Source organism: Sarcophilus harrisii, chromosome 3 (genome assembly GCF_902635505.1).
Source record: "Sarcophilus harrisii chromosome 3, mSarHar1.11, whole genome shotgun sequence".
Classification (NCBI taxonomy): Eukaryota; Metazoa; Chordata; class Mammalia; order Dasyuromorphia; family Dasyuridae; genus Sarcophilus; species Sarcophilus harrisii.
This window is the reverse complement of record NC_045428.1, coordinates 476,706,346-476,729,811: the sequence shown is the minus strand read 5'-3', so window position 1 is coordinate 476,729,811 and position 23,466 is coordinate 476,706,346. Positions and strand designations below refer to the sequence as shown.

General features: G+C 37.0%; 2 protein-coding genes across 6 annotated transcripts in view; both read right to left on the bottom strand.

Moving 5' to 3' along the window:
- Positions 1-2,806, bottom strand: part of LOC100914028 (putative inhibitor of apoptosis) — a 32,622-nt gene extending 29,816 nt beyond the window's left edge. For 3 of the 4 annotated variants that reach the window (XM_031961074.1, XM_031961075.1, XM_031961073.1), the window contains exon 1: positions 2,138-2,806. The gene's annotated coding sequence lies outside the window, so the exon portion shown is untranslated. The remainder of the gene's footprint in view (positions 1-2,137) is intronic. The other variant, XM_023499483.2, reaches the window with a different exon arrangement.
- Positions 2,807-10,296: 7,490 nt separating this feature from the next.
- On the bottom strand, positions 10,297-22,697 carry LOC100933131 (baculoviral IAP repeat-containing protein 3). Of its 2 annotated transcripts, none has more exons than XM_031961071.1 (9): positions 22,600-22,697; positions 18,407-20,515; positions 18,203-18,302; positions 15,767-15,845; positions 14,462-14,510; positions 13,827-14,060; positions 11,766-12,020; positions 10,721-10,762; positions 10,297-10,631 (listed from the first exon to the last, which is right to left on the bottom strand). In XM_031961071.1, the coding sequence occupies exons 2-9, from the start codon at positions 19,365-19,367 to the stop codon at positions 10,438-10,440; spliced, it is 1,914 nt and encodes a 637-aa protein (XP_031816931.1). In that variant the 5' UTR covers positions 19,368-20,515; positions 22,600-22,697; the 3' UTR covers positions 10,297-10,437. The 2 variants fall into 2 exon arrangements, with proteins under 2 accessions (XP_031816931.1, XP_031816932.1); XM_031961072.1 differs by having other exon boundaries at positions 13,827-14,042.
- Positions 22,698-23,466: the final 769 nt, after the last annotated feature.

The window sequence follows — 23,466 nt, the reverse complement described above, 5'->3', positions numbered from 1 at the left end:
GCTGTGTGCCACACCTGAAATGCTCTCCCTCCTCTTCTGATTTCTGGTTTCTCTGGCTTTCTTCAAGTCCCAACTAAAATCCTACCAACTCTAAACCTATGAGCCTATGAAACTAAATTCAAAATAACTTTTTGTCTTGTATTTCCTCAATCAATAAAATGCTAATTGCATTTAATTACTCTGTGTATATTTGCATATGTTAACTGTATGATTCTGTTCTATATTTCATTATGTGCACTGGGTTTTTTTCATTAGAACTGAAAAGCTGCTTACAGAGATTGTTAGCTTTTTTTGCTGCTGAGGCAATTGGGGTTAAGTGACTTGCCCAGGGTCACACAGCCAGGAAGAGTTAAGTGTCTGAGACCAGATTTAAACTCAGGTCCTCCTGACTTCAAGGCTGTTCTATCCTGTGGGCCACCGAGCTGCCCGAATGTTACCTTTTTTGTATAATGCCTGGCTCGTAGTCGGTGCTTAATAAATACTATCATATCAACGTTACCTATTAGGAAGGATCATCAAGCCAAAAAGGCAAAGAGCCACGCTATTCCTCCACTAAAAAATGAACTTCGTTCTACAGAGTAACACTTCCTTCTCCTGGCATTCAAGACGTTCCGGATCTAGTTCATTCTATTTCCCCGGTGTTACTGCGGTGTATTCCTCCCCTTTACATATGCCGGTACACACCACCAAACCGAACTACTTTCTGCCCCCCATCTCTATCCTGCCCTTTCTCACTTCTGTGCATTTCCATAGGTACTCTCAATGTTTTCTCCAATTTCCCCCTCCCCAAATCTGTTGAAATTTTCCCACTCCTTCAAGCTCAATTCAGATGCCACCTCCTCTTCATATTTCTCACAGAACTTTGCCCAGACTCTGTATATTTATCAGTCTCCCATGTATTGGTTGATTTGTGCTTCCCTAATTTAATCATAAATGCTTCCAGAAATAGTGCAGTGCCTTGCAGATTTACTGAGTACTTAATAAATAAGATTAGCTCACGGCTATGTATGTTAAGGTTCACAGAGCCATCAAGTAGGCTGTGCAAGTCATCATCATCATTTTACAGGTGAAGAAACAGATTTAGAGAGGCTAAGTGAGGCGTGCTCAGTCACAGTTTCAAAATCACGATTCAAACACAGGTCTCTAGAGTCCAATTCCAGTATCATTAGTGTCTGTAGTAAACTTACAATAAATGCTTGGGGGCAACTTTTTAAACTATGCTAAAATACAACTTTAATTTAAATTATAAGTGCAAGTATATCCTAAGAAGTTGAATGACAGGGAGACAACAGTCCTCCATTTGAAATCACAAGACCTAAGGCGGATCCCCTTTTGGGACCACAGAGAAGTCACTTCACCCCTTTGGCCATCACTTTCCGGCCAATCAATCAATCCATGATTAAGCACCTACTACTTGCCAGACCTTGTTTTAAAAAAACAACAAAATGTCTCAAGTTTTTAACCAGGGATCTATGAACTTTCAAAAACTTTATTAACGATTTCAACCTGACTTCTTCTATCGTACTATTTTATTTTTTTAAATAATAACTTTTTAATAATAAAAATTATTTTATTTTTTACTTTAAAAACGATACACACGCACAAGGACGAAGACTAACCTTAAACAAGATGACCTACAAGGAGATAATCTCCCGGTGGTCCTTCCGGCTCTAAAATCTTAACGGTAAGAGCTGCCACTACAGATAAAGGTTGAGAGGCGGGGGACCGGGAGGAACGGGGACTAAATAAATATTCATCCTAGTCTCTAATCGCCGAACGAAAGCAAAGAAGTAGTCAAGTTGAATAAACACTTATCAAAGCGCCTACAGCGTGGAAAAAAAAAAAAAAAGCCGCGTAGTTAGGTATTCCCATCAACGAGCAGGGAACGCGGAAAAACAGAAAATTAAAAAACAAATTAAAAAAAAAAAAAAAAACAAATCCCAGGCAGCAGGGAAATGCCCACAAATTTCGTTAATTTCCTTCTTGGGACAGCCCACTAGTCCTAAGGCTCCAAAGAGGTTCGGCCTCGGGACCCGCCCCTCTCCCGGCTGTTCTCTCCGACCCCCCAAAAGGCTTCTGCTTCTAGAGCCACGCCGCCACAGCCCTAGCCCCGCGTCCCCCAGGCCGCAGTACCCACCTTTCGCTGGGATCCCGGGACGGAAAAAAGGCGGAACTCGCCGCAGCCCCCGGGGGGCGTGGCTGGCGACGGGAGAAAGAGCCGCGGGTCTGACTCGGAGGGCGGCGTCTTCCGGGCCTTCGCCAGTCTTTCCCAGAAAACTAAGGCTGTTGGGAGCCAGGGCCAGGGGCGAGCCTCAGATCCGCACCCCTCCCAGACACGGGCGCCCCTGGCCCTCTCCAGGCGGAGGCTGACGCCGCGCTGACGTCATCACGCCTCCTGCGGTGGGCAATAGAATAGTTACTAGCTGCGCCAACCGCCATCCCCGGAGGCGGGGTGATGTGTGACGGGAGTGGGCCGCGGAGCTCGGGAACTCGGCGGGGATGAACTCCTGAGCGGTGTAGCGAGTCCTGGCGGAGCGAGTGGCGAAACTAGGTTAAAGGCTAGGCCGGAACCGTTAAAAATGTCACGTTTTCCTGTGGGGGATTTCTCACCACCAACCTAACAGCAGTTCGCTTCGCAGTTTTTCCGCCAGAGCTTTTTCACCATCGTGACCTAAACACAGAGAGGCCAAAATAGGAATAAATCCGTTTCAAACGATAACAGAAACCGCCTTGCGGCAGGGGAGGGCCTAGGTCCGGGCAGAGCCGTGGTGACGCACCAACGGCTGCGGCAGGGGAGGGCCTAGGTCCGGGCAGAGCCGTGGTGACGCACCAACGGCTGCGGCAGGGGAGGGCCTATATCCGGGCAGAGCCGTGGTGACGCACCAACGGCTGACAGCACTACTGACATCTGCGCGTGCGCGGAGTCTTCCTAGAGCCGTGCTTGTTTGTGAAAGCTTGTGGTTGAGTCTCTTGTTTTATCAAACTTAATCCTCGCGCTTCTTTGTCTACTCCAATTTCTAACTCGTCATCTTTACGGGAAGGAAAATAATCCCTTTTTAGGGGAAACGTGCTGAAGGACACAAACTTTAGGCTCGGAGTAATAACCAGTCAGCCAGGGGAATTCCAGGACCCTGAACTATTTCCTGTTTGCTATATTTGTCTTCTTGCCCTGATAGTCTCTTTCACAATCTATAATAGGGGAAAAAAAACATCCTCCTAGTGAGCAAAAACAAGAATCTCGACGTCTATTGAGAATTGGCTCGGAGTTTCATGTGTCAGATGTAAATGACACAAACACAAGATGGGGAGAAGTCATATAGAAAGAGAATGTTAGGATCATAATGCTGGAAAGGGACCTCAGGTCATCTAGACTACCTTTCATTTTATAGATGAGAAAACGGACTTTGGTTTGAAAGATGGAAAAAAAATGAAATTAGTGATCTGAATTTTTGTTGTCAGTACCTGAAATTATTTCTCTGAAGTTCCAGAAGTAGTTTTCTGACCTGAATCATGTTCTTCCACAACCGTAAATTTGTCCTGGCTTCAGCTATCTCCATATCTCTAGTTTTTCTCTTTCTCTAGACCTGTCCTGTATCTAACTGACACCTCAAGTTAAATGTGCCAAAAGTGAATACCGGGTGTACTATATCTATTGACATACGTATCATCTACTCTGATGTATCTGTGAGGCCCTTGGGATTAGGACCTGTCTATTCATCGTTGTGTTTCTTTCAATCCCTAGCAACCACTTTACTATCAGAACCAAGTAATTATTTGCTGAACAATTGGCAGTTATTTAAAAGAGAAGCAGGCCTACACTTAATAGCTCCATTACCATGTTAAGCTACCTTGGAAGAAGCAGAATTAACTGATTGACTGACAAAGGGCTGTTAAAGGGTACCCAGTCTTATAGCTTTAGACACATTTAGTTTTTTAGTTTAAACTAAACTAAACCTAAACAGATCAGCTGAGGGGCGGCTTTGAAAACGTGTTTGTCTTTCGTTATAGAGCATTCTTCATAGTCAAAGCAGACACTTTAACCAAAATTTTCCACTACTATGAATTTCCCACTTGGATTATTAGTTTTTTTTAAGGCTTCCACCCTCTCTTCATCCCCATCTTGTGTACTCTTTCTGTTACAACTCCAGTATACTAGTTCTTATAGTTTACCTGCACAACTCTCCTGTCCCATTCCAGCTACCAGACAACTCCCATAGAACTATCTATCCCTACTCAGAGGCTAAGAGTAGAGTATGGGTATACATCCTCAAGCCCCATCTTATTGGATTACTGATTGAAACTTTTAGGAGAAAAGACCCTGGCAAGGCCCTAGTATACTAGCCATTCTTTCTTATCCAATCCCTTGAAATAGTAGGAAACTCAAGGATATCTGAGAGAAAATGTTTTCTAGGCAGAGGCACCATTGGAACCAAACTTGGTTCTTGCAGAGGCCTACACATTTACACCAGCCCTACAACTAGTAGAACCCTTTGACTACTATTATAGGGATCAGAACACTAACTTTAAATACAGTATGAAGATACATAGTAGCATTTTTGTTGTTGTTCAGTCTTTTAGTCATATCCAACTCTTCATGACCTCATTGAGTTATACTTGTCCACTATCTCCCAGGGTCTATACAAGCTCACGTTCATTGCTTTCATCACAACTATTGATCTCATCCTCTGTCATCCCTTTATCCTTTTGCCTTCAGTCTTTCCCAAATTAATATCTTTTCTAATGAATCCTATCTTTTATGTGGCCAACTAATGTGATCTTAGCTACAGAAAACCTGAAGAACACTGATAAAATTATATACTCCCAAATGTGTTTAGAAGAATTGCACATGTTAAACCTATATTGGATTACTTGATGTTTGGGGGGAGAGGGTGGTGAGGGTAAGGGAGGAAAAAAAAATGGAACACAATGTTTTGCAAGGGTGGGTGTTGAAAACTATCTTTACAAGTATTTTGAAAACAAAAAGCTATTTTTAAAATTTTAAGGATTATAATACTCTCAGAGGCTAATAGGAAAGGGCACTGATGGAATCATCTCAGCTTTAAAAGAGCCTTTTATTCTTAAATAGGTCTTTTGTTCATGTGGACTAAAGTCCTACCCCAGGTGAAGGTCTAGAGAAAACTTTTTCCCCAACTCTTTCAGCCCTATGCATCTGGAGAAACTACCTCACTTTTAATGGTTTCTTTTTCCTATTAATTGTGAACTAGCCCTCTATGAGGTATTTCCAGCCTCATAGTATCTTTCCCCTTATTATAGCTAAGTCTTTTAAAAAGCTTCCCTTTTAGGGTTAGCCAACCAGTCAATGGCGCAATCTCCTTTCCTTACTAACCCCCTTTTGGGGTTAGTCTGCTAAATTTTTCAATGGATTTAGCTCATAATCATAAGTCAATGGTGGTTGTGCTACCAGAAGCCACCGGACAATGGCTGCTGGAGATCCAACCCAGACCTGCAGAATGGATCTCCTCGTGTGAGAGGATGATACAAGGAGACTGTGAGAGGCAGTTGGTGTTCTCTTCTTTTTCCTTATTCTAAAACTTATGTAACTATGTAATGGTGTACTACCTTTTAACATCTTCCCATTTAAGGGTTTTTTTCCTCCTGAATAATTGTGAGTTCCACTAGGGAACTTGTCTTTCCCTTTGTTAATTGTTAAAACCCCTTTCCTTGCTAACTCCTGTGTGCTATTCACATAATAAAATAGCAAAATTTTAGTAACCTGTGATGGATTGTCTTTTCATGGTTGCTCCATGTTGTGAACTTTTATATAATATTATTTTATAATTAAACTTTCCCAAATCTATTGCTCTCCCAAAACCACTCCTTCAAAAGTATTTGAGCTCCAGCCACAGTATTTGACCTTCCAGGAACAGTTTGAATTAATTTCTGAATAGTTCTGTATTTCTAATAGTTCTCAATTAAAAAACTATTGAGTGATTTGATCTTGCTAACCAAGGGACACTCAAAAATCTCCTACAGCCCCACAATTCAAAAGTGTTGATTCTGCTATGTTTCGTTTTCCTTAGTTAACTCTCACAGCCATACATTGCTACTGGAAAAAAAACATAGCTTTGACTATACAAACCTTCACTAACTAGCAAGGTGGATATCCCTTGTGTTTTAGTATGGAAATACTGCAAATGAAAAAGTCTTCCTCCAAATGTTTTTGAAAACAAAATCATAGACTCTCATTTTCAAGAGACCTTGAAAGTTACCTAGTCGAACCCATACTGAACCAGAAGCTGCCTCTAGAAATAAAAAGGGCTTTAAACTAAAAAAAAAAAAAAAAAAAAAAAAAGCCGAGAGAAAACATATATCCAATTTATCTGCACTATAGAGAGTATTGTAGGAAAAAAGCAGTAAAAATTTACAGGAGGCAAAAATCTAAAGTGAAAAAGCAGCAATAAACATGTAACTACAGATTGTTTAAACACAAATTGTACAAAGTATAGGTAATAGGAAAGATAAACCTGATCTCATTTTAGATACAAGGAGGCATATTTGGTTCTACATAACAAATGGGTGGCCTTGCTACCCTTTGTGTTACCTCTGGTTTCATGTGGGATATTTAGGGTAATTAAATATAGCTCTTAATTCCCATTAAGTACATTCTCTATCAACTGAAGAGGCAGAAATTAGAAATTAAATACTTGAGTATTTAATTAGGACAAAAAAAGTAAACTAACAAAAATTAAGTGGAATCATTTTCAATTTTGCCCTCAATGCGTAAAAAACAATAGAATATGCATATAGGGGAAGAGAATACTCCCTAGAAAAAGTATACTCTCTACTAGTATGTATTCTCTCAATATCAAAAGAAAAGAATGGAATTTGCTAACATGTTGGGTAGATTCTCTTTGGGTGCATAAAAGTCACACAGAATAAGTATTGTTAAGAATTATACATGGATTATACATTTATATATATATATATATATATATATATATATATATATATATATATATACATATACACATTATAGATGGAAAACATGGATGGATTTCAATCTTTGGTGAAAGAATCTACCTAAAATCATATTTTTTAGAATATTTCAAATTTTGCAGAGTGCTTTTATATGTATTGTGTGGAGCCTCAAAAACACATATTTGGATCCTGCTAGTAAGGAAACCAAGACTCAGAGAAGCTAAGAAACTTACCTTGAGCCATTTTTAAAAAGTGAGCTTTGAACCCAGATTTTCTCAACTCCAAATCTGACAAGTTACATTGTACTGAGTAGGTTACTTATGTAACAAATAGTGACAAAATTATGGTGACAAATCTTTAGTACCTCTAAGATAGGACACAATTCCCTCAGCTTGGCATTTAAAGTGTTCCAAAATGCTAACTCTAATCTTTGCAACTCTTAACCTTAAACCCTAACCCTAACCTAATATACTCAGAACAGTATATTCATCAGGTTATTTTTTGGCAACTGTTTGAAGGATGAGAGAGAAATATTGAAAGCATGGAAACCAATAGGCTGTTAGAAGTAATGAGAGCCTAAATTGGTGTCCGCACTAAATATAAAGGCTATAGTTGCCAAAGATTGGGAGATGATTAGAATCAAGATTTAGGATCAAGATTTGGAAACTAAATGGCTATTAGGGGTGAGGGGAAAAGGAAGAATCAAGGATGATTGACAATTGTGAGCCTAAGTCATAGGAAAGATGGTGGGGTACCCTGGCAGGAAAAAAAGTTTGAACAACTGGCTCAAAGGAGAAGAGGGCAGGAGAAGATAATATATACAATGGTTTTGAGGTGTGGCACAGAGGAGTACTACCTTATTGTTTAAGATGACTTTGATTTTCGGTAAATTACACCACCAAAAGTAGCATGGGGTCTTAAGGAAAAAAAATTCTGGAACAGCTGATTAAAGGAATGCAGTAATAAATAGAAAAATAAAATAAAAGGAATACTGGACAGTAGTGAACATCCAGTTAAGATTCGATAACATTAGTTTTTATTGTACGCAATTGATATGGTTGCATATAACTCTTCTCAGTAGCATTCAGCAGTACAGAAATAGGAATGAAAATGGATAGTGGGGATTACCCAGAATAACCATTTGTCTAGGTGTAAGCAGCAAAAGTATAAAAGGAGGAGATATTCAAGAGCCTTGACAGGGTCAAGACTGAAATGAACTGAAGAAGAGTTAATAGGGTTAATGTATAGCATATGCTAACAGGCCCAAGATGGATGTGAATTATACTGAAAATTTTTTTCTTTTTCATAATTTTTGTGCAGAGTAGTTTGCCAGGTTGTAGAGGAAAGATGGTTATATTCAAAAATTTTAAAAGTGAGCGGAGCAGAGGTTGGGAGATCAAGAAAGTATAGAGGGGCTATAGACAATGATGAGGGAAAAGGCTAACAGAAAGAATGAGACAAAGGGGGAAATGGATATGGATATCATGAATATGGAAGTTAGTGGTTATGATTGAGAAACAAAGTATGGTTGTCCCTATGACTGGTTGAGGTAATGGTATCATTGGAATTCTTGAGATTGATGAACTGGGATGGGAGGTCAGCATTTTTTAGGAGACATAAACATATAAAAGTCCTAAATATAATGGCAGGTTTGAGTGAAATAGACATGAAAGAAAAGTGAACTGAAAAGGTAGATGGAGTGAATATCAGAGTACCCAGACACAGAGTAGATGATCAGAGAAAGGGTTTTCCAAAGAGGAATTTCCATGAGAATAAGATGAAAGTGTGAAAACACAAAGTTTGGGATGAAGGGAAATTTGTTGATAACAGAACAAGACTCCAGAACTATAGAAAAGGAGGGCAGAAATGGGTAGGGCTGAGCTAGCTTACTTAGATCATGGTGAGCAAGGAGTGACAACAAGATTATATCTTGAATTACTGGTGATGCTGAATTAATAGATTTTGGAGTACAGAAGACATCATTTGGACAAAACATTCATCATTGCTGCCAATTGAAGGTAGAAGATTAATTCTAGAAAGGTGAATTTAGGAAGAGATTAAATGGGTAAAGATATTGGTGTTGGTATTTGGCACTGAGATTTGGATTTCTAGTTCATGGCTTAAAATATAGGAATGATAGTTCTTTATGTTGCTGTATAGAAGAATTGTTGAAGGACCAGAGAAGACCAATATCCTTAATTTTTAATAAATCTGAATAAATATTAAGTTAAAAGTTAAAAAAAGACAAAAAAAAGAGGATTGGATCTTCATATAAAAGATAGCTCACTTTCAGTTGTTGGCAAAATTTGAGGTGATTTTTTTTTAAAAGTTTGTGAGGATTTAGGAAGACAAGCAATGACTTCCAAGAGCCATACTGGATTCCTCAAGAACAGAACATATTACACTAAATTAATTTCCTTTTTGTCAAAACATCACTAGAGTTAGAATGGATTAGGAGGAGAGGGCTATCAACATCTATTCATTGAAAACCCCAACCCCAAAGTCCAAAGTCTCTGAGCCTTTGCAAAGGCTTTCTCTACTAAGCCTGAACTCTCCTTCATTTTTCAAATTCCATAGCATCTTCAAAACTCAATTTAAATGCTACACTCCTATATTAAAAATCCTTCCCTGAGTCTCCTAGTTATTGGATGCCTCTCCCTTTACAATTACCCTGTATTTAAATACATATTTTTTTCCTCCTTCGGTGAAAGCTGGAAATATTTTCTTTCCATTTTTTTCTCTGTATTATTAGCTCCTAGTAGAGGGTCTGGCATACTCTTAAATGTCAATTTTCTGAAAAAGTATTCATTAAAGGTTTAGTGTCAACCTGAAAAAAGAAGTTCCTGGGTTTCATAAGTCTTGAACAATCAATTCTCCTCACTTGTCAACATTTTTATCAGTGACTTGAATTGTCTTATATGGCATTCCAATACAATTTTTAGATTGCACAAACCAAGGGAAGAACTATCACATTAAATGGCACTGAGGGCTAGAAAGCATAGCATGGATATTGATCATATTGACAGTTTATATAGTAAAAAACATTCAGACCAAAATAGCCTTTTTAGATTACTGCATTACTCATCATAGATTCATTGCATATGAAACTTTTACCAATACCATGTTTAAATTTCCCATTTTACAGAGAAAAGTTAGTGCAAAAACTTATGAAAAACTGTATTTTTCAGTTATAAAAACTCTCAAAAGTTTATTTACAAATTGCATATCTGTGAAGCATGAAATTATTACAACCCTTCTAATATTTTGTATTTCTTTGTTCAGGAGTAAACAGTGATATCTCTTGCCATCTTCCCCAACTGCCTTTTCTCCCAATAAATTTCTTATGACAAAGAGTAGTAAATTCAATATGATAATTTATTTTTGGTGGGAAAGAGGGAATAGACATTCATTAATCAGGTACAAATAACAATCTTTCCTTTTGAAGTTTTAAGATATTTCAAATCCCTTAGCTATAAAAGTTTGGAAGATTATTTTTCTTTATGAAAGAAATGTACGAATTGTACCCTTGATTGTACTTCTACAAATAGGGCATTTTCTTAGAGAAGATGAACATTCTTTGCAAACTACTAGGTGTCCACAAGGAATAAAGACAACTGATACTTCTTTGTCCATACAAACTTTGCATGTTCTTTCTTCTTGTAATCGCCTCAACTGTTCTTCTACTGACAAGTCTACAAAGAAAAAAATAATGAAATGTTTTTTTTCACATTAAAATAAGAAAAAAACCCAATAATGTTCATTTTAACTAACATTATTTTACCTGAAACATCTGGTGCTGGAATATACTTTATGTTCTTTTCCACTGGGGGAGGAAAAAAAATGAAAAAAAAAAAGTTATCACCTTAAAAATCTTTTTAAAAATAGAAGCCACAGAGCAGATCTTCACAAAATATTCCAGCTGGAAGAAACCTCAAGAGTTCATCTAACCTAACCTACAAATAGTAGAAAAGTGATTTTTCTTATAAGAAAAAATGAGGGTGTACCCAGTATCTCCATTGTATAATATCCTATTTATATCCTATTCTACTTTTGGATAATTCTAATTATTAGAGTCTTTTTACATTGAACCTAAATCTTCCTCACTGTGTAACTTCTACCTATATTTTTTGTTTTGCTTTGCTGGGGTCAAATCTAATCCCTTTTCCACAAGATCATCTTTCAATAACAAATGCAGCTATATCATGTCTTTCTTAAATCTCTTCAAAGGACCATCCCTTCCTCTTATCTTTGCAGAGGTCGAGGACTAGGATTGTGTAACACTACATATGTCAGCCTTTTTTGATGGATTGTTTGGGTTTGCTGAACTGTATTCCCCCTCTCTTTTATTCTTTGTTATAAGGATTGGCTGTCCCCAGCATAACTTATCACAGTGCCTGGCACATAGTAGGTGCTTAATAAATATTTGTTGACTGAGTGACTCTGTGGAAGGAAGGAGGAAAAGATAATATAAATTTTCTAGCTAAACATTCTTTGTATTCCTCCAAGTGATCATCTGAATATTCTCTGGTTCATCTATGCCCTTCCTAAAAATGTAGTATCTACCCAAAACTTAATAGAATAATTCAGGTATGGGTAGGGTACAGTGGAATCATCATTTCTCCAAAGTGTAACAATTGAGATTCAGGTTGAATATCATATATCATAAATATTTAATATTCAAATAAACCATGAAGGGAATAAGATCTTTTAATCTTACCACACGTGAAATACTTAAACTACTGTCTATTATTTGGGTTAAATTGATCACAGATAATATATATGGCCAATGATCTATGTTTTTAAAAATACGTTGCTAGTAAACTCACCAAACAAATTCTCATGTAAGACTGGATCAACATCTCTGAGACATTTTTTAAATATGTTGGCCGCAACATTTCCTTTAACTAAAATGGTATCAATCAGTTCTCTGACTTGCAAAGATATCTGTGCTTTTTGTTTAATAACATCGTATTCTTGTTCATTGATCACAGTGGCAATCAATAGGCCATCCAGAACGGGATGCACACAGGTCAAATGTTGAAACAGTGCCATTCTGTTCTTCCGAATTAATGATAAGTCATCTTTATTGAAAAAGAAAAATAAGATTTAAACATATTAACTCTAATCACAGATCTTCAATGTTGTTTCATTTCTTAACTATTTTTTAGTTGTTGCATCATAAGAATTACAACTGACAAGATAAAGTTTTTTAATGTAGTCTACATATGAAAATATAAAATAAGCAAAAGTAGGTATCATGATAAAATTGATAAATGTACATGGATATAATGAAATTCAGATTTCAAGAATAGAACAAAATAACAAATATAATAGACAACCATATTATATTTCAGCAGTACCATGAAATCCATAATATAAACAATAAAGCTTAATATAGTTCATTTAAACATTTTTTTAAACCTTTTTCTTCAGTAATAGTACTATTACCCTAATCTGGGATGTTTAAACCTTGATGTTAACTATTCCATCTCCATGGACTCCTAATTCTTTTAATTTTACCTTCCCAATTTAATTCATAGTCATCTTCGATAATTATCTATTCTCATTGACACCATACTAATAAAGTCATCTTCTTGGCTCCTTAAATAGCCTCATATTAGGTCTGTCCCCTAACAATATTAATAGGACCATAGATTTAGAGCTAGAGGAAACCTTAAAGAGGACCCTGAGTCCAATGTTAGCATTTTATAAATGAGGAATGTGGTAAGTTAAGGTTGTGACTTACCCAGTGACATATCTAGTAATAATGTCTGACACAATTTTGAATATAAGTCTTCCTGACTGATTCCAGTGTCCTATCCCCACTATAGTATATTAATCTTATGTAAAGTTTTGGTCATATCAATCTATTTTTTTACATATTTACAACGTTTTGTGATTCGCTGTAGACCACCAACTAAAGTTCAAATTCTTAAACCTAGCAATTGAGGCCCTCTTCAATATGATGATGACCTATCTTTTCAACCCTACCTTGTACTAAACCTGTCCTCAATATTATTTTACATTGCATGCAGCAAAATAAAATCACCTTAGCTATTCCTTCCATACGATCTCATTTTCTTGTTCCTACACCTTTAGACTGCTCCCTTTGCTTGTCATCTCCCATATGCCCCAATTCTTAAGAATTTTTATCCATCCTTTAAAATCCATTCAAATTTATCTCATATCTGAGTTGGCAATTCATTTTTCCCCTTCTGAAATTTCAACTAGTAATATGTCAGTAATAGTCCTTATGTCCTCCTTTAATCTCATGTTACTTTCTACCACTGTGAGTGTATCATAAAGCCTGAGAAGATGAGATCTACATAAATAACTGATACAGAAGGCTATTGTATGAAATAAAATAATTTCTATTAAATCTATGATGTAATGAATTATTTAAATTCAAGGTATTATCATTACATTTATTTAATAGACTCTATTAAAGAATGAGCCTCATTAGAATAGAGCCCTATGTTAACTAAATCTTTCTTAGTACCTAATGCAAGTAATTTTCCACAAAATGAATAAATGATCATGGGGACCTTAATAAGTCCACAGACCAGACTGTCCTTTGAGAACTGCTGATCTGGTCCAATTATACATTTTACAGATATGGAAGCTAAACTTTCAGCTTTTGTATATATATATTTTAGGAATAAAAAGTAATACAAGGGAAAGAAAGATTATCCAGAAAGATAGGATTGGAACAAGATATGTATATATGTAAATTGACTTTCAATTAAATGTTCAATGACATACCAAATAATCAAAACATCATTTGTACTTGATTTTAGCATGAATATCATAGGAGAGGGAGGAATGTTTTCAAGTCCAGAAAGTAATCATTACGTGTTAAGAACATAGAGCTTAACTAAAATCAATACCTGATTCTATTTCTTTAATTTCTTTTTCCTCTTCCTTTGTTTCATCTTCTCCCTTAAGTAAATCTGATACAAGATCACTGATTGTTTTGTAGTTTTCTCCACTTGTTAAGATTTTATTTTTAACTGTCTGTTTTATTAGTCTTCTATTAAAGCCCATTTCCAAAGCTGCTTTGACAACAAATGTATTCATAATGACTGCATCTTCTGAATGGTTTTCTGCCGGTCCAAAATAAACTATTTAGAAAGGAGGATTTTATGAAAATTAGAATAAATTTTAAATGCTGTAATTTGCAATAATATAAAAATGTTTTAAAATATATAAATCAGAATTAATATACAATTATTTTACACATTTTTATTACATAAAATAATTACAAATGATTAAGTTTAATAAATAAAAAAGAACACTGAAAAGCCCCATTTCCCAAATCCCAAATACCAGCATAGTTTTATTTTTTAAAATATTAAATGGAAGAAGGAAAACAAGACTTTATTTTTATTCAGAACTGAGTTTCCTTCAATTTTGTGTTTTCATGAGCTTATTTTTATAATTTTGTAAACCCTTTACAAGTGTTTTCTTGACAGTTGGTATAAAATCATGCTATTTAAATTTTAAGTAGTATTATTGTACGTACTTGGTAACTCAGCACTTTGATCCACTGGAGTATCTGATGTAGATAGCAGCTGTGGGATAAAAAGATAATGTAAGTAAAAATATTAAATATACTTCCAATTGCAAAAATAATTGCTTGATACATATTATCATGCTAACATCAGCAAAATTACATGTATTTTTTTTTAAACCACAAATAAAACACTAACATATTTCATTTACATTTTATAATCCAACTTCAGACCTTAAAAGTATTAAGATTTTCTCCTTGTGGCTATAACCAAAGTTATTATATATATATATATATATATATATATTTATATTTATATTTATCTTATGCCTTCCACATAAGTGTAAGAAACAATCACCGGGGTCAGCCTTTATAAGAAGCACAACTATGTCACTTATTCAAAAAAAGTTAAGGTTTCTTATCCCATCTTAAAATGTTTATTACATAATTTGTCTATTCATTTTGTCTGCTTTTGCTAAATATTTTCCCCCCACAAAAATGGAGAAAAAAAAAAATATCCACAAACTATTTTTCCAGGATCATGACAAACTAGAGCATGAATCATAGCCGGAAGATAGGTAAACGTCTCATCTGACACTTTTTGGCTATGTTTTCATTTAGCCTTATGACCAGTTTTTCTCATCCATATAATAGGGAAAAATGCTAATCTCACTACATTGTCAGAAATATGTTACTTTTGCAGACTTCCAAATACTATATAAATATTAGTTGCTATATTTCCAGCTAAGTAACACAGTAGATCGTCTGTTGTTCCTAGAATAAGGAATAGCTAAATTGAAATCCAACTCGACACTTAGCTATGTGATTCCAGACAAGTCATTTAACCTCTCGGTCTCAATGTTCTCATTTGTAAAATAGTAAGAGCACCCATCTCGTAGGATTGAGGTAGAAATAGAATAACATCCACATGTAAAGTATGTTACACATATTTCCATGTATATAATATACACACACACTAGCTATTATTAAAGGAATCATCTACTTCAGGTCAAAGATTTTTTTATTTCATTTGTGTGGAAATAATGCAGAACACAACCAGCAATAAGTAGAATTTTGCCTGAGGTAACAAGTGGAGAGCCTTGATTTTTGCTCATGTTTAAATGGCTATTATCAAAGGGAAAGAGGTGAATCTAGTTAGTTCTTCCAGACTCCCAAGACCAGCATACTATATATATAGTCACACATGATGCTGCCTTTTGGATTTTTTTCCTTAAGATAGCTGAAATTGAACTTCCTAAAATCATCAATTAGAGGAAACCCAAGACATTAGTGAAAATTATAAAAACTTATTTATACCTGTTCAAGAAGATGGGGATAACTAGCTTGAATTTGATTGATGAATTGTTGTCCCTTTATTTCGATCAAGTACTCACACCTAAAAATATTAATGAATAAATCAATGTATGAAGGAGCAATTCACACTTATTATATACCAAATATTGTGCTAAGCACTGAGGATACAGATAAAAAGCAAAAAGAATCTCTTTCCTCAAAGGAGTTCATATTCTAGTAAGGAGAGATAATACAATTTCAAGAGTTGATTGATATCTTTCCAGAAGCAAAGGCAGAATTAATTTGATCCTGATCCTAGAGTTATAAGAGGTATAAAGTGGAAGGTAATGTCATGTGTGCAGTACTGGGTTTAGTGAACTGTTAGGACAGAATACAGCTGGTTGTGGCCTGTCTGAAAAAGTGGGCTAGAGAGGGAAGTCACCAATCAGGGGAGGGGTAGATGCTCTAGTGTAGAGAAACCTAAAACTTCCCAAGGCCTTAAAGAATAAGTGAAGCTGGGAATTAATTTTATGCAACTTTTTAAAATAACATGAATCCACACATCTTACTTAACTTCAAGTAGCCCAATGGTCCAAACCAGGAGTATTCAGAATCATTAGGCCTTTTACTATACTTGTAATAACATGAATAACCAAATCCCTAAATCTGAGAATTAGTTTTCTTATATTACTTTTGCCTAATGAAACAACCTTCTCAAAAGTCTGTAGTAACTTCCTATGTGCCAAATCTCTTCTCTGTTGGTTTTCCTTTTCCTCGTTGTGTTTAAAAAGGCACTGGGATTCAAAGATGAAAAACAGTACATTCCTGTCCTATTACAAATATGATAGAGTTAAAGGTGGTAGGTGCAAAAGAACCAAACAATCAATATATGTTACAAGAAAAATGAGATCACTTAACTAAAGATGAAATTACTTTGTGAAGGGACATAAATTAATTTTATACCAAAAGCAAACAAGAAAACTTTAAAAACTTAATACAAAGAGGTGATATAATCAGATTTTCAAATTAAGAATATTTTGGCAGTTATATGAAAAGTAGATGGGAAATTTGATTATGAATAGCTCAAGGGTAGAGACTATCTTTTCTCTCTTTGCAATCTTAGTAGTGCCTAGTAGATTATAGGCATTTAATAAATGTTTGAGTTAAGGTAACAGAAGCAGGTAGACCATGTAGGAAGTAGTACTTCACACAATCTATCCCCCAAACCTGAACTACATTCTCTCCATCTCTACCTTTCAGAACCCTTGTTTTCTATCAAGGTTCAAGTCTATTGATACCATCTAACTGAAAGGTTTTTTTTCCTCCCCTCAAAGTTTCTTATCAGATTCAACTCTCTCTCATCACATTTGAGCTTGTATCAGTATAGTAAAAAGAGCTCTGGAGTCAGAGGACCTGAATTTTGAATCCTGCTTCTGCCACTTTACTACCTGTGTAACATCAAATAAGTTACTACATTTATTTCTATGGTCCTCAATTTATTCATCTTTAAGATGAAGGATTTAAACTAAATGGATTCCAAGATTCTTTCCACCTCTAAATCCTGCTCCTACTTATTTTGTATATATATCATATCCTGACCGGTAGAATCCTTAAGAATATTTTAAAATATCAGTTCTGAACTACAATAGTCTTAAGTGAGTGATAATGAGTGATGGGTATAATATTGTGACAGTGTGAGGAATGAGGGGGGTTAGCATGTGGGAGAATTTGACAACCAGCTGGATAGGGTTGTACAGTAGAATGATAATCAATTGATGTTTAGAGCCTGAATAGCCATGGTAACAGTGATGGTATCTATAATAGTTTGAGAGGGAGAAGAAGATAAGAGGAGGTTGGGAGAGAAAAAAAGCACTCGACATTCTATTAGTAGAGGGAATGAAATTGAAATTGAATATAAAAATGATCGAAACAAGAAGAAATATGATCAAAGTCATAAGTAGAAGGGGTCAGAGTTGTCAAAGGGGGTTTTGTCCTTGAGAGCACAAAGAAAAGAGGGAATGAGGGAAGATAAGGGAATGAGAGAAGACAAAAGTTTTGAAGCATGGAGGGGAGTTGATGGAGCTTAATGACAAATGACAGGGTGTCAATAAAGCAGAAAATAAGATCTACTCCAAGGTAGAGTGACATAATAGTTTGAAATTTGGACCTAAAGAAATTGAATCAGCTGATCAACCAACACTAGGAAGCCTGCTAAGCAGTGAGTCACCATGTATGTGCTAGGCATAGTTTGAAATGCTAGGGATATGAAGAAAGACAAAAATCTGTCCCTCAAGTTCTCAAGTAGCTCATAATCTTTAAAGGACAATAATTAGAAACTGAAGGAAAAAGCTATGTAGTAGAGAGGCGCCAGTTTGTACTAGAAAACACAACGCTCCGCATTTGTCCAATTTAAACAACCATTCTCATAGAATTCTACAAGGCAGAACTTCAGATAATTACCTTGGAAACCATTTGGCATGCTCCACCCAAGGATCATCTCCAGATTCCCAGCATCTCAATCCACCATCACAGCAAAAGCATTTGACATCATCATTGCAACCTAACAACAAAAGTGAGCCAAAAATTGAATGTGTACAAGTTAAATGAAAACTTAATGGCTAAGAGCTATGATGAGTATTTCTTCTACTGATTTAGGTTTCTTACCCACATAATAAAAGCCAGCACTTGCAAGCTGCTCTGGATGAACTGGAATTTGAGGGGGCCAGGTCACAAAGGTTTTCATACGGGCTGCGTGGGTTTGCATGCTCAGATTAGAAACACTGAACCTTGATGTTTCTTGGATGTGATTCTCCAGGAAAGGACAGTTAGGAAAATGTCTTCGATGTTCTGACATGGCATCATCTTTTGGCTCCCAATTACTCAGTTTCCCACCACAAGCAAAGCAAGCTACCATGTCTCCAGGTCCTATGTAGTAAAAACCAGCTCTTGCCAGATCTAATGGTGACAGAAATGTCAATGGCCATGTCTGATAAGTGAGAATTCTGGCATCCTCCGTATTCACTGAATAATTGTAGGGGCTGGCATTCAAAGGGGACAAGTCCTCAACTGCTCTGGAAGTCACTGGCTCCAGTGGAAAACTGCAATAAGAACCACTGAAATATCCACTCTGTCCTGAACTGGAAGATAATGAACGTGTGGCATTATTCACTGAAGAAGAAAATGTGGACTGAGAAGATCCCAGGTTAACTGCTATCAAATTCTGAATAAATGCACAGCTGGGATAAAGCTGTTTATGTTTGTCAATAGCATTGTCTCCTTGTTTCCAATTATCCAGCATTAAGCCACAACAGAAACATTTAACTCTGTCGTTCACACCAGTGTAATAAAATCCAGCCCGAGCAAGACTCCTTTCTGAGATTGGAACATTGACTGGGAAAGTAGAATATGTAGACATTCTGTAGAGTTCACAAGAAAAGTCATATTTCAATTCACATAGGTTACTAGTATTCATATTCAATAAGAATATGCTATTTTCTAAAATGTCCATGAGATTCTGGGAGCAAAAACGGGACAAGTCTTTCTCTGGGGAGGTAGTTTTGTGCATCCTATATGGTTTTAATATGAAGCTAGAAACCTGGAAATGAAATTCTTTGTAATTTTCCATGCCAAATACTTGTTTAATAGAGATATTCTAAATTTTATGGTAGAGACTTTCACATACTTTCAAAAAGGATCTAACTTTAAAATTATAATATGTGCCATTATAGAAACTTAATGGTTAAAGCCAAGCTATCTTTGGAGGTGTGTAGTGTTTCTGACCCTCAGATAGTGAGAAACATTATTTCTGATTACAGAGGCAACAACATACCACCAGCCTTAATTAAAATTGTTAACCCAATTTAAAGTTTTGCTTACACAGCTCTCTATAGTCAAGAAATACTTCTATTTTGTCAAACTTTTCTTGAAAATAAAAATGCCAAATTTACAAAATACATCATATTTACCAGCAGCCTTCTTTGTTTTGTTTTTTTCAAAAGTAAATCCATCTTGATCTAATTTAACTTTTCATCCATCACTCTTCCTATGACTATGTGAGTGAACTAAAATCTCAGACCCTTTCAGCACCTTTCTCCTACCTACTCTTAGTGTAATCTATGTTGATCAGACAATATCTTAAAGATGTTACTAGGAAGCAGAGTTCAGTTGCTTTGTGTGAGTTATTGGAGTCAATAGATACTTTCAAATAGAAGTCACGTGACTCTTTGAGAATTTATCTACTGTACAGGAGTTGGATTAAGCAACCTCTGAGGTCCTTTCCAATTCTAGAATTCCTTCATTCTGTGTTCCTATTAGGGCTTACAGGTGTTTAGACAACTATTTCATGTATCATCACTGACTTCTTCTTCCCTGCTTTCTTTTAACTTTTCATTCCAGTCACAAATCTTTTTTAAATTGACACATGTCTGTCTTAAAGATTTAGTTAACTTCACAAAAAATTTGAGATTAATCCCTTGCTCTAAGGAATTCATTTTTAGCTGATAGCACTGGGTAATCTTCAAAAGGATTATTGCTGTACACTGTTGAAAATGACCACTTATATTTTCTATATGCCAAAATGAGATATCATCAATTTTGTTACAATCATTATTAGGTACCAATAATTTTAATTATTTACTTATGCACAAAACTACCTCCCCAGGTTTAGACTTTGTCCCTTGTAAGGGTTTAGGTCTCCATTTTGGTATTTTTGATCCACAGGAAAAAAAAAATGGGGAGAAAAAAAGAGAAGGTTCTTTCTTCTTCCTGCAAAATCTGTTGGGAAAAGAAATAATTTTAGAATGCAAAGTATTCATTGGGATTAATAACATAAAATATAGTTTTTATATTATAAACGCATAAATACAACTTAATTTTTTAAAAAAATGTTATGCAAATTCCTTTTCAGCATAGATTTAATATTAATTCCATTATATAACCTAAATCCTAGATTTAATCTCACATGAATTGATTTTGCTTTTTTGGGGCCATCATGAAGATACGCATTACTGATCATAAGAATGGGAAAATATACAGGTGGATCAGTTCTTTATTACCATTACTGAAGACTCCCTTATTTCCTTATTATATATATATACTCCCTTATTCAGTCTCAGTATTAAATACTTGAAAGAGGCCTCGAAATTTTAGTAGATTCAAGTCCTATCTCTGACAAATACTAGTTACATGACCCTGGGTAAGTTAAACTACTCAGTGATGTCAATCCAGCAGCCTTCCTATAGATGGGAGAAAAAGAGGTACTTGCATAGCTATGCTACTTCCTCCTCCCTATCGATTTTTAATACTAAAAGACAGTATTGTTTAATTTCCTTTTTGAATAACCCTCTCCTTCCCTCTGCTCTCTGCTGTGCAACTTCCCCACACTAAGTAAGCATCAGTTACGCAGACACCCCCTGCACAATGAGGCCTCAATGTAAGATGACCCTTCACTTTAACATGCATTATCCAAATGTTACTCTTCCAAGGGAAACAACCGTGTGTTGAGTAATCAATAATACAAGGAAAGATATTTCCTTATTGGCAAAAATTTAAAGACCCTGCTGAAAATCAGTCAGTGGCTTTGCACACACACACACACACACACACACACACACACACAGAGAGAGAATAGCCTGTTTTTTAGAACCAATATAAAATAGTATTATGTACGTTAAGCAAGATCGGTCTAAAAGCCTGTGTTTTCTCTCTGATTTCATGCATTCCTTTGAGGATAAACACTGCCGGCAAAATGATCCCCAAGTTGGCATTTCCATCCTTGGCCTCCACTCTAGGGTCCAACCATTACTTGCTATCGTTTTGTCTAGATATCCGCAGCGCGCCCAAGAAGTTTTATCCCCAAACTGGATGTCCTCATTTCTATGTTCATAGCACCAGCATCTGGCAAATAAAACTGAAAATTCGCCCCCGTACCCAACGACCAGGACTTGTCAGTGCGCTCATCCACAACGCCTTCTAATAAGGCAGTGCGGCCACTAAATTCACACCTAGAAGGCTGAAACCCCCAATTCGCTTCTCTCGAATTCCTTTTAACTCTACCTACATGTGACAGACCCTTTCTGCTTTGGTCACTTTATTCCCTTGATTTAAGCTTCGGCCATGGCTTCTCAAAGCCTAGAAAACGAAAGGCAAACAAGTTCAGGCTCCTTCCCAAGAGTGGGCGTATCCCGGGGGGCAGCGCTGAGCCAGGGACACGGGCTCGAGCCCCCTCACGGGCTGTGCACAGGCTGACGGGGCAGGGCTCTCCGTCTCAGAGCCCCTCGCTAGCGCTGTAACTCCCACGCCACCGCCGCTCTCCTCAAAAGTCCGGCGGGCTTCCGGGGGCTTTCTGCCTCCAACACAGAGAGCGCGCCCTGGGGTTCCCACTGCCCTCCCCATCTGGCTCGGAGCCGCGCGGGCCTTCCCTCGCTTCCCTTCAGAAAAGCCGGGCTGTCCCCACACGCGCCCCTCTCCTTCAGAATTCTGTTGTCAAGCTCCTCCCTCCCTTCGCGTCCCCGACAGCCGCCGGGACCAGGTGCGGCACGTGCGCAATGAGCTTTGGGATCGTTACCTCTTCAGCCTCTCTTCGCCTATTGCTAGCAAGCACTCACCCTGCGGGAGAAGACTCAGAGGCTGAGGAAGTCTTAGGGGCGAGGTAACGTTCAGCTAGCAGGACTCGGCGCCCCCCCCCCGCCCCGCCCCCTCCCACGGCCGCAGCCCGGCTACGGGTCCCCCGGAGGCCGTGAGGAATGAGTCAGCGCGGGCGGGAGCTCCCTGGCAAACGTCCGCTTTCTCAGGCGCCCTCTCTGATACCCCCGCTAAACGGCGTGGCAATCTCCTAAGGGACGCAGACGGGCACAGACCTGCTCCTCCTCCCGAGCTAGAAGCGTCCGTTACGTCTTCTCTGGTGACTGTTAGAGCCGCCGACTGCGGCCAAGGGCTGCGCGCTGCGCCCTAAGGAGACTTTTTCAATCATCCCAGTTCCTCCCCCTTTGAGCCCGCCCCCCGACCTTTGAATGAGGTGCTTTCCTCATTCTAGGGGAACTCCTAGGGCAGAAACCACTGAAGACTTCCCCTTACTCAGCAGGCCACGAGGGGAATTCCGTGACACTGAACCATTTAGTATTTCCTGACTCCAAAATGGTTCAGCAGTAATAAATAGTGTAGCAGAAGTATTGTGATGAGACGGGCCCTTGCTTCCTATGACTAGAAGAGCCCGCTTTTCTTTTCCCTTCTATAAAAATATAGTTTTGGTTTAGACATTAGTTTTCCATTTTAACTCACCACTTTTTGAGATTTTTAGTGTAAAAAACCCAGAATAATTTTCTTTTAAATTATGGGATTTTAAAAAGAAATTTTTTTTCACCTCTGGTCCCGATCAAGATAAGATTTTGAACATAGGGTGTGGAGGAGATTTGAAACTTACATAACCACAACAAGCTACAATAATTTTTTAAAATTTTTTGATATTAAGACGTTACTATGGCAATTTATAATCATTCCTCTTGATTTTCTTCATGCTTTCAGATTGTAATTTATTAAAATGACCATTTTTTTGCACACTAAACATAGTTTGTTTTTTAAGTAGGATATGGTTGTTAAAATTGCTCCATTTTGCATTGTCACCCCAAATGGAAGCACTTTGTTTGAACTGACTTTTTATACATAAAGCTTAGAAAGTCTAGAAATCTTGACTACATGTCACCCCCTTCCCTTAATTAAACTTTCCA